General features: G+C 47.1%; 1 protein-coding gene across 8 annotated transcripts in view; it reads right to left on the reverse strand.

The window, feature by feature from the left end:
• Positions 1-11,994, reverse strand: part of CPNE2 (copine 2) — a 211,081-nt gene that overhangs the window by 89,416 nt on the left and 109,671 nt on the right. For all 8 annotated transcript variants that reach the window (XM_006031028.3, XM_025212695.1, XM_025212694.1 and 5 more), the window contains one exon: positions 9,383-9,454. In XM_006031028.3, the coding sequence (XP_006031090.1) occupies positions 9,383-9,454 (72 nt within the window). The remainder of the gene's footprint in view (positions 1-9,382; positions 9,455-11,994) is intronic.

An 11,994-nucleotide genomic window follows, 5' to 3' on the forward strand; every position in this document is an offset into this window, starting at 1 on the left:
CTTCTTGAAAGCACAGAGGCGGAAAGGGATCTTGGAGTCATTATTGACTCCAAGATGAACATGAGCCGCCAATGCCAGACCGCAGCCAGCAAGGCCAGCCATACCTTGTCATGCATCCAAAGGTGCATCTCAAGCCGGTCCAGAGGGGTGATACTCCCCCTCTGTGCGACATTGGTCAGGCCACAGTTGGAGTACTGCGTCCAGTACTGAGTGCCACAGTTCAAAAGGGATGTGGCCAGTCTGGAGAGGGTTCAGAGGAGAGCCACCCACTTGGTGAGAGGGCAGCAGGACAGGCCCTATGAGGAGAGACTGAGGGACCTGAACCTGTTCAGCCTCAGCAAGAGAAGGCTGAGTGGGGACCTGGTGCCTCCCTACAAACTCATCAGGGGAGATCAACAGCAAATAGGTAGAGCCCTTTTCTCTCCAGCACCACCTGGGGTGACAAGGAACAATGGATGATCATCCATAAGCTGATGGAGAATAGGTTTAAGTTAGAGATCAGAGGGCAATATTTTACAGTTAGGGTGGCCAGAATCTGGAACCAGCTTCCCAGGGAAGTGGTCCTCGCCCCTATCTTGGGCAAATTCAAGAGAGGGTTGGATGATCACCTGTCTGGGGTCTTGTGAACCCAGCATTCATTCCTGCCTGTGGCAGGGGGTCAGGCTAGATGATCTGTTCAGGTCCCTCCTGACCCTAGCTACTATGAAACTATGAGCAGAGAAGAATGTCATATCAAGCTGACAGTGTCTTGCTGCTAGGTGCTCTTCAGCAGCGGTTGCCTTCGGGTCTGAAGGTGACTTTGGTTCAATGGTGACTAAGTGATGCCTACATGTACTAATTTGTAACATTCTTTAGGAGTTTTCTGCATCAAACCTATGTTTTGAATTCCTGTACTGATAATGTTGGTGGTAGTTATGTGTGGGCATTCCAGGGAGAATGACTTAGCTCTTCTAGATTGCTTTTCATCTAGAAAGCTCAAGGGACTCCATACAGAGGTTGCAGGGGCAGGGAAGGGGACGGGGAGAATTAATCCTAGTATGCCTTTTATAGATTAAAGAAACTGAAGCAGAGAGCAGTGACGTGACTTAGAGAGTCAATACCAGAGCCTGGAATAAACCGTCACCCATGTGATCTTTTGATGGCACAACCTGGTGATACAATGTCTACTGTTGGATGATACTGCACTAAGAACAACATAATCTGTCCTAGTGAAGTCAAAGTCCTACATTTTCAAAAGAATTTGGATGGGAGACAGAAATAGAGGGTGAGGGGGTTCTGTTTTACTGAAGGAACTCAGAAATTGATGCCACAGTTCTATTTCATAGATTTCATAGAGATTAGGGCTGGAAGGGACCTCGGAAGATCATCGAGTCCAGCCCCCTGCCCAAAGGGCAGGAAGTCAGCTGGGGTCATAGGATCCCAGCAAGATAAGCATCCAGTTTGCTCTTGAAGGTGTTCAATGTAGGCGCTTGAACCATCTCCGGTGGCAGGCTGTTCCAGACCTTGGGGGCTCGGACAGTAAAGAAATTCTTCCTTATGTCCAGCCTGAAACGGTCTTGCAGTAGTTTATGACCATTCAACCTAGTCATCATCCCTTGGGGCGCTCTGGTGAACAAACGTTCCCCCAGATACTGGTGGTCACCCCTGATAAACTTGTAGGTGGCCATCAGATCACCCCTGAGCCTGCGCTTTTCCAGGCTAAAGAGCCCCAGGGCTCTCAGCCTGTCATCGTAGGGTCTGCTTCCCTGACCTCTGATCATGCGCGTGGCTCTTCTCTGGACTCTCTCAAGCTTCTCCACATCCTTTTTGAATTGTGGAGCCCAAAACTGGACGCAGTACTCCAGCTGCGACCTCTCTAAGGCCGAGTACAAGGGGAGAATGACGTCCCGGGATTTGCTTGAGAAGCATCTATGGATGCAAGCCAGCGTTTTGGTCGCATGCTATGCAAGCTTACAAGTCAGAAAAGTATCTGTGAAGAGCTTCATTAATTCTTCCTGCAGCCAAGCAAGCAATCAGGTAACTACTTTACCTGGATTGTGAAGATCAAATGAACATATGGGTTAAGTATAGCCATGGATGCTGTAGCATTGAGTACTTGTAGGTAAGCCAGGGTATAACAGGATGGCACCCGAGGACCACTGCGATGGCCCCTAGTGGCCACCCTAATTCTGCCTGGCTTCTGCACCAGCCTCCCAGGGTCTTCTTCACCTGCCATGCCTTGATGTTCAAAGGTAATGAGGGGAGGCTGCCCTCAGAGGCTGGTGAGCCTAGGGTGCACTCTCTCGCATGCTCTTTAATAAATATATTAAACACTTGGATGAGGGGGTAGAAAGGTCAATGATTAAGTTTGCAGATGATACCAAGCACATCAGAGGATAGGGTAAAGATCCAGGATGACCTTGACAGACTGGGTTTATGGGCTGAATGGAATCAGATGAGGTTTAACAGGGAGAAGTGCAAGGTTCTTCATCTGGGTAGGAAGAACCTTCACCATAACTACACAGTGGGTGGTGGTCCACCGGCTGGCACTGCATCTGAACAGGACCTAGGGGTCATGATAGACTGGAAGATGAACATAAGCCAACAGTGTGACGAGGCTGCCAGAAGGACAAATAGAATACTGGCGTTCATTAGCTGATGTGTTGCCAAAGGATCCAAGAAAATGCGCCTCCCTCTCTATTCAGCATTGGTGAGGCCACAGCTGGAGCACTGTGTCCAGTTCTGGGCACCACACTTCAAGAAAGATGTGGATAAGCTGGAGAGGGTACAAAGAAGGGCACCCATATGATTAGAGGCACAGAAAATAGGTCCTATGAGGAGATACTCTGGGAACTGGGCCAGTTCAATCTGAGTAAGAGAAGGCTGAGAGGTGACTTGATAGCCGCCTACAAGTATATCGGGGTGAGCATCAGGATCTGGGGGAGCAGCTCTTCAGGAAGGTACCTCAGGGGAGGACAAGGACAAATGGGCATAAGCTAATAGAAGGTAAATTTAGGCTTGACATAAGAAAAAACTTCTTTTCTAAAAGGGTCACCAGAATCTGGAACTCGGGGTGCACCGATAGAGATTTTTAGGGCCAATACCAAAAGCCAATTTTTAAGGAGGTGTATTGGCCGATACCAATGCAATTTCCAATACAACATGGACAGCTGCTGTAGTGGAAGAGGTGTCGGGGGGACAGATCAAGGGCCCCATGGTAAGGGAGGGAGTGGGGCTGGGGCAGGGGCATGGGGCTGGGCCAGGAGCTGCCCAGCCAGGGCAGGATGGGGTGGGCACAGGATGGAGCCACAGCTCATCCGGGTGGCTGGGGTGCAGGGAGGGAATGTGGCTCCCGCTGCTGCATGCATCACGAGAGGGCATGGTGGGGGGGCACAAGTCCCCCAGATCTGCACAGGGCATCACAGCTGCCACTGCAGGCTGGGGCTGCACCAGGCTTTTCCTGGCAGGGGCTGGGCCAGGCTGAGTTCAGGGTGGGCAGCAGAGGCACTGGGAGGGGGGCTATGAGGTGGGGGGGGGGAGGGGGAGACGACACTACAGCCACCCCAAAATTCACCATAGCCCCCCCAATCCTCCTTCCCAGTGCTGCTGCCACCCATCCTGAGCACAGCCCAGCCCCCCGCCCCCAGGAAAAGCCCAGCTCAGCCCTGGCCCTAGCCCTAGCCCTAGCCTCAGCCCACCCTGTCCCGTGCAGATCCAGGGGCACATGCCCCTCCCCCCATGCCCTCCCTGGGCATGCACAGCAGCAGGAGCCACCCCTCCCACACAAGCCGCAGCTCTGTCCCATGCCCCACCCCGTGACCGGCTGGGCATTGCCTGCCCCAGCCCCACTCCCTCCCTCAGTGTGGGGGCCTTGATCTGGCCCCCCACGCCCCTTCCTTCCCCCTTCCCATCCACCACGACAGACTTACCAGCTGCATGCAGCTCTCCAAGCGCCTCCTCCTGCCACTGCAGCTCCACATAGCGGACTTAGCCTACTGCCCTCTCTCATGATGACAGGAGCCCCCTGGCTTCCTGTTACAGGCCCCTCTCCTCGCCTGCCATTGTGCCCAAGTAAAAGTGCTTGAGTTCTATGTTACATAGCGCAACAATATGGATACATCTGGCCTATGTACAGGATACATTTGCCAAAGTTTTGCTAAGGCAAACTGTTCAAATTCACATTAGAGGGACATTTTTCAAACATGCAACGTACATAGTTTTGCTTGTGCAATGGGATTAGAGAGATGGAGGGAGAAGTGGTTTTTCACACACACACAATCCTAATGGTAACAATCTCCCGGGTGTCAATGGAGGGTATACATTTTGCATGCAGTGCAAAACATTCGGTCTGGAAGGCAACTGAGTTCAGGTTTAGAAAAACATGTAGAAAACTAAAAAAATGTATGCATATATGTCTCAGAACAAACACAACAATAAAGTGTGAACAGATCAAACCTCTGCGTAAGTCTCAGAGCGATGCTGACTTCAGTCAGTGCTTGTTTGTCATTCCTTCCAGCAGCTGCTTAAATACTCTCTTGATAAAAGGACTGATGGTTGACTGCCAGTTTATAAACAATACACACACACTGCGCAGGTAGAGTATTTACAGGTGCAGGCACGCATTATGTGTATGTTTACAGAGAACTGGATTCCAGTGCCAGGAATAGTGAAATAAGCAAACAAGTAAATCCACTCAGCATAAGCAGTGGGGTTGGAGGAAGAAAAAAGGGCAGTACCTAGGATAAATGAATGAGATGACTTTGGATTCATTTCCAGATCCCCACTGTGTTCCATAATGGGTCATCTGCAGTCTCTAGGCCAGACTCTGGCAGCCAGACATGGCTGGAATATTGCTCAGAATTTCTCCATTGATTTGCAAGTCACTACTCAGTGCCAGGCAGGGAAGCAGAAACTAGTCCTGTCATTACTGAATTCTTATGTTTCAACTGCCCCAGTGGCCAAGTTGGAGCCCCTTGGTTCTGGGCTTTGTATTAACATACAGAAAGTAAGTTACAATATTGAATCATAGTTCTTAATTAACTAAATTTTAGCAAAGGGTTCCGTTCTGGAACACATCTTAGCTTTCGATTGTTATGGTCTCAGTGATTCAAAGGCAGAATTTACAATTAAAGAAAAAAGATGGGCTGGCAGTTGGACAAGACCACCTGACTGTCTCAGCATTTCCATGTGGCTCAAAGCAGTAGCATCTCTAGTGCCTCATTACTATTTGTGTTGTGATAGAAGTGAATTCCATTCCTGAGCTAGAGGCCTCAGTATGCCAGGAACTATACAAGATGCACAGGAAAAGTCTGTCCCTGTACCGATTCTCCAAAGAGTGAGTGAGAGGAAGAGGAAAGGTTCTGACTAGAGTTGGCTGGAACATGGAAGTTCAGTTCCAGGGAAAATTCCAATGTTTGGGAAAAAAAGTTTTCATTCAGATTCAGAAAAAAAATGAAAGACTTAACTTTCAAAATTTCCTGCAGAAGGGAAATTCCAAAAATAGTTTATTCTGGAGAAATATTCCATTTTTATTAGATTTTTGTCCAAACAAAAGCTAAACTGAGTGTCCTGACTCCTGGAAGCAGCCCTCAGGGTCCCCAGCCACAGGGCAACAAGCCTAGAACTGGAGAATGCTGACTCCAAGCCCTCTAATAGCTGGAGCTAAAAGGGCTTCCAAATCAGTAGCTTGCAGCCTGGGGATCCTCAACTGCTAGGCAGCTCCCATGGAACCTGGGGCTTCCCTCGTGGCCCACCTAGTAAGTTAACAGGAAAGCCAGTTAAGTTCCTGTCAGAAACCTGCCTGTGTTCTGGCAAAAATTCATCCAAAACATGTTACCCAAGACATTTCCATATTGACAAACTGTCATTTTCCAACCAAACCCTGTTTCTTCAGAAAAATTCTCAATCCACTCTAATCGATTCATAGATGTTAGGGTCGGAAGGGACCTCAATAGATCATCGAGTCCGACCCCCTGCATAGGCAGGAAAGAGTCTCCTCTTGAAGACCCCCAGGGTAGGGGAGAGCACCACCTCCCTTGGGAGCCCGTTCCAGACCTTGGCCACTCTAACTGTGAAGAAGTTCCTCCTAATGTCTAGTCTAAATCTGCTCTCTGCTAGCTTATGGCCATTATTTCTTGTAACCCCCAGGGACGCCTTGGTGAGTAAAGCCTCACCCTCGATGCCCTCCTATTATGGATGGGATACTGAGATACACACTGGCTTGGTTGATGCCAACAGAGAGTCAGTGGCAAACCTGGGAACTGGATCCAGACTTGAGTCCCAGTCTAGTGCATCTCGGTTAACATTAAATACAAACCAGAATCAGAATTGGCCTCTTTCTGGCTGAGAAATTATGCTAATTCTACAGCAGGATCCATTCTATTCCAAGGGTCACCTGCACAAACCCACTATGTAATCAAGCAGAAGAGGTAAACCCCAAGAAGAACTTTTGGTCCTACAGGTGGAACCTAGTTAATTTTATAGATGTGCATGAAACACTCTCCCTAACTACCATGTTGACTCCAAGGGGTGAACAGAAGTGAAAATAAAGAATAAGGCCAGTTTACAGGCCAGGAATTGAGCAAAACTAGACTCCAAATCCACACAGGGAACAATCTTTGAAAAATAGAGCGAAAACTCCATCTGACAAATATGCAAAAATGAAGAGACTAAACCACAAAACCAGTTTCTTCCTCCAAGGAAAACGGTTGTGGCCAGGTGTGTATCTATCTCAGTTTACCAAGACTCTAAAATTAAAGACTCACTGTGTCTCTAAAATTAAAGACACACCAAGAGTCTAAAATTAAAGACTCAAAGACTCACTGTGAAGATAAAGACATAGTCATTTATTAACTAACAGGTCCCCACCAAGAGTTCCCATCCTGTATACATTGGCTTTGTATACGACCTAAAGTGGGTTCAAAAGAACTAATGTAGTGAGATGAATTCAAGACACTGGTTACAAATACAGAAAGAGGCTTTCAAGGATATTTTAACATCAGTCTGGGGAATAAGGTGGGGTCATACGGTTTGCATATTAGGCCAGCCTGCCTGAGGCTCAATGGAATGGGAGACAGCACGAGTCCACAGACCTGAAACCACTATTTATTATCTGTGTGTATGAAGGGAAGTGGGGCTCAACAATTTAAAGCTCCCGTGTGGTGCAAGGGGTGGGAAGGAACCTGGAAATTCACAGGAACTGGTCCCAGCCCCTGCACCACACAGGAGCTTGTTCATAGTAACCATAAATGTGCAACTTCTTAGCAAATGTCAAGTTGTATTAATGCTTACTATGATCTAAATATAAACGTGCTAAGCATAACATGTGCCAGTACCCTAAGAGACTAGAGATTACCAGGTGATGCAACATGCACTGATACAACACGCACATGTTCTACTAGTATTCTCGAACATCTGCATTCTATCAGATGACCTGGGGCAGGGGAGTAAAGAAAAAAAAGTAGCATTTTCCAAGGCCAATCCCTGGTTTTCAAATGTGGAAGCAAAATTGCTGTGGGTTACTCGCCCTGCACTGGTATCCAAAGTAAATAATTGCTAGCTTTAAATGACGAACACCCCCAGACACACAGGCATTTTCAGAAGGAGGCAAGCATTTTAATTTTATTTCTCATTTTAATGAAATCAAGCTCCCAAATCTTTAATGAGTCAGGAAAAAGGAGACATAATTTTCTATGGAGCTTTACAGAGAGACTCATAATATCTCAAATCTAAATCTACCCTTCCAGGAAAGCTTAAACCAAGCCAGTAGTGTCACAGACACATTCTAATCAAAAAAGGCATTTTCCACTGGGATGAGGACTTTGCATTTTAATGACACAGCATGGAAACTGACAAGTCTATTACAATTCAAGCACTTGCCAGATTAAGACTGGGTGTCTAGATGGCTTAGTGAACAGGGTGGAGAAGGAAATGGAACAATTTTGCATTCCACCTAACAATTCTGTTTATTCTTTCCTTATTGGTTTAAGATGCATGTCCTGGGCATGTTGGGGAAAGATGCTAGTCACACTCAGTGCCCATCTCTGCCCTTCATAAATGGCCTGGGTTGTATGGACAACAAGGAGTCTCTGAGGGATAAGAGGTAAAAAGTTCCTATACTACAATACATATTCCTGAGTTACACAGAAATGCTGAAGAGGTCCCTCTGGACACTGGAGGAAAGTAATGATATTTAAGACTTCTTCATGAACACAGCTGAGGCTCATTTACTGAGTCAGGTCTCATCAAGAAATACTGATGACTCAGAGTCATCTTCCAGCTCCATTTAGAAGAGTTTGGGGTTGGTCAAGGAATTCTCAAGCCAGGCATGTGTCACATTTTATTACAGTGTATCAGAGCCTGGATGGATGATGTGGAAGAGATCACAAAACATTTTTCTCCGTTGCTGGATGGTACACAGACTCCCCAAAAAATATTTGTAAGCTGTGCCTATTTGGGCTGGATGACACCTGACCGTAGAAACCAAGAAACAGAGCCCAACCCTGCCCACTTCAAATCTACTATCATTACATTGGTGTAATAAAGGATACACCTGGATAATAGCTTGATTTTGAAACACCATTTGAAAACTGAAGGTTATTCTGTTATTAATGGAAGTTCTGATGAGATCATGAGATTAACAGAAACTGGAGAGCTTGCAGAAACCAATGATGAAGCTGATAAAAGGGGCTGGAATGCAAATCATGAGGAAAGGCTGAAGAAACTAGTTACACTTAATTTGGAGAGAAGTTGATTAAGGAAGAACACAATAGTAGCCTTCAATTGTTTGAAAGGCTTCCATAGAGAAAAGGAAGAAACATTTGTTCTCCCTGGTCACAGAGGGCAGGGCACAAAGCAGTAGGTTTAAAACTAGAGCAAAGGAGATTTAATGTCAGGAAAGACTTCCAGTTAGAGCAATAGGATACTGGAACCAGCTATTTAGAAGAGCTATAGAATCTCCTTCACTGGAGGTTCCCAAGAGGATGTTGGGTAGGAATGTGTTTGGAATGGTTTAAGAATAGCAGATCTTGCCTGAGTGCAGTCAGTTAGACTAGATGACTTTTTTAGTCTCTTCCAAGACAATGATTTTAGAAGACACATGCTCTTAAAAGGCATAACAATACCTAGATCTAGTGTTACATTCTCCATCTTTTGATCTCCAAGTGCTTCACAAAGGAAGCCAGTATCATTCTCGCCATTTTACAGATGAGGACATTGAGGTACAGGAAGGGGAAGTAACTGTTCAAGGTTACCCAGCATTCAGTCAGGAATCAAACTCACGTTTTCCAAGTCCCAATCTGAGTCCCCTTTTCTATTCACCACAATAATTACTAGGAACAATTTCAGAGAACGTATTGCCTATAAATGTTTAACTTGTGCATGTTTTAAATAAAATCCCACATACCTTTTTATCCAGTTTTCGACCAGACATGCTCAGGGTAATCACTCTGTTATCAGACAGCTCTTGGGCAGCTATCTGAAAGACGAGAGAGATTTTTATTAATGTCTAGAATTACATTCCAGTAAATACAAAACTAAAAGATACAGAACAGAGTATGTGGAGTGTTTAGCAAGTTGTCTCACTATAAATTTTACAAAGCCTAGTCTCAGCACTTCATTACAAGGGGTTAAGAGTAATATTCCATCCTGGTGCAACTAGTAAATTTTAAACAGCCTGGAGACAGTCTACTACTTTGCCCAAAACACCAAAAGCACAACATTCACATCTCAGAGACATCTGCAATGTTATCATAGATTTAAGTCATTTAAGGTCCCAAACCTGCAACAGAATCTATGCAGGTCGATGCATCCACCTACACAGAGCCCCGCTGAAGCCAAATAAGAACCAGCTGCAAAAACTTGGATGTAAGTGTTGTAATTAAGATTCACTGAACCCACAAAGGTCTGTAAAGAAAATCTACGTCCTTTCACCTCTACGGTCTTAGGTATATTGGTTCTTTATTGTAGAGGCTGCTTAGATACTACTTTGCACCAGCCTAACACTAATTTCCAAGATTTCTACTTCCCGGCCAACAGAACCACAGTCAGAGGACTGCCTCTCTCTGTTCTCTCACCTTCCTTGGTGGCCTTTTTCACCGAAACATCCACAATGCAAACATTATGGGATGGTTTGAATAGGGATGATACTGCCTCAGGCAAGGGGGTGGTTGGACTAGATGGCTAGTGGAGGTCCCTTCCAACCCAGTTTCTCTGTGATTCTATGAATATAGCCAGTAGGGCTGTGAGAATTTTTGCCGGCTGTTTCATTTCGACGCTGTTTTGACTCGTTTCAAGCTCAAAATAGCAAAATTGAAACGAAACTAAGGGCTTTGAAACAGCCTCAAAATGAAACGAAGACAGTCAAAACATTTTGAATGTTTTGAAATTTATATAGGAAGGGAGATACATTTATAAATTTTTACAAAAACAAGACCCTATGAAACGCACCATGAAGCGTGGTAGAAAGGCAGCTGGCAAGCCTTCAGGGAAGGGCAGAAGAGGGGATAGAAGAAGTGTAAGTTCTCCCCGCACCAACCTGAGACACAGCCTCTTTGCTACAACTAAGAGGGATGAGGATTCCACAAGCAACAAGGAGAGGGGAGCAGTGCCAGTGCCACTGCCTGTGTCTGAGTCTGCATCTCCTCCAAGAGCACCAGCCATAACCCCCACCACCACCACCATGACAACAAGCAGCAGCACCAGCACCAGCATTTCAGTCTCCGCCACTCCCATTTCACTTCCCATACTGAGCTTTCCATTGCCACAGGAGGAGCTGCAGCTGAGTGCCCTAGCAAGGGAAATTCTGGGGAAGGAGAGGGAATTAGCCGAGTTTGTGCTCCACACCTCTCAAGTTTCCCTTAAAGCCAAGTCTCCTTCCCCAGAAAGCACTTCAGAGGAGGCTGAGGTAGAGGTTGCAGAGGCAAGCGGCTGAACTGAGTCCGTTCCTCCTGTTGCTGTGCCTCTGCCTGCTGAGGAGGGGTAAATTGCAGCATCCACACGTGTACCTGCACCCCAGAAGCAAGTGGGTAGTGTGGTCTGGGATGATGATCCCACTTATCCTATCTGCTTCCACTGCCAAGCCAAAACCAGCTGAGGCAAAGGAACAAAACACATGAGCACCATGGTGATGCTGATGCATCTCTGCAGGCACCAGCACCTTGCCCTTGCTCCTCCTCAGCCTGGTACCAACGGGAACATGCACAAAGTGAATTCCTCCTCCCACTCCAAAGCCCCTGTCTTCCCAAAGCAGAGGCAGGCCACCCTGGAAGAGTGGGGGAAAGGCAGACAGAAAGAGGGGCGCATTGCAAGGGCAAGCAAAATCACCCAGAGCATGGGGAAATACTTGCAGTCGAGCACCTTGCCCTTGCTCCTCCTCAGCCTGGTACCAACGGGAACATGCACAAAGTGAATTCCTCCTCCCACTCCAAAGCCCCTGTCTTCCCAAAGCAGAGGCAGGCCACCCTGGAAGAGTGGGGGAAAGGCAGACAGAAAGAGGGGCGCATTGCAAGGGCAAGCAAAATCACCCAGAGCATGGGGAAATACTTGCAGTCGATAGCCAGCCCTTCTCCTTAGTTGAGCGGCCAGGGTTCAGGTTGCTCATGGCCCCATCATACCACGTGCCCACATGCACCACCTTCAGCAGGACGGTGTTGCCCTCCTTGTACGAGGCATGCAGGGAGTACTTGAGGGAGGAGCTGCACAAGGCAGATCTGCAGAAGGCCTGACATTTCACCTTGGACATCTGAAGCAGCCAGGGTGGAGATCACGCCTACCTCTCCCTCACAGGGCATTGATGTAACCAGTCAGGCCATCGGTGGACTGTCTTTCAAGCCACACGGCAACAGATCATGTGAGATCATGGGGTCCATGAACCACTTGGTGCAGGGGTGGCTCGTTGGGCAAGGCAAGCTCGCTCACGGGGTCATGGTCACTGACAATGGGGCCAATATGGTCAAGGCAGTCTGTGATGCCAACTTTGTTGGCATCCACTGTGTGGCACACAAGTTCCACCTCATT

Source organism: Alligator sinensis, unplaced genomic scaffold (assembly GCF_000455745.1).
Source record: "Alligator sinensis unplaced genomic scaffold, ASM45574v1 scaffold1000_1, whole genome shotgun sequence".
Lineage (NCBI taxonomy): Eukaryota > Metazoa > Chordata > Crocodylia > Alligatoridae > Alligator > Alligator sinensis.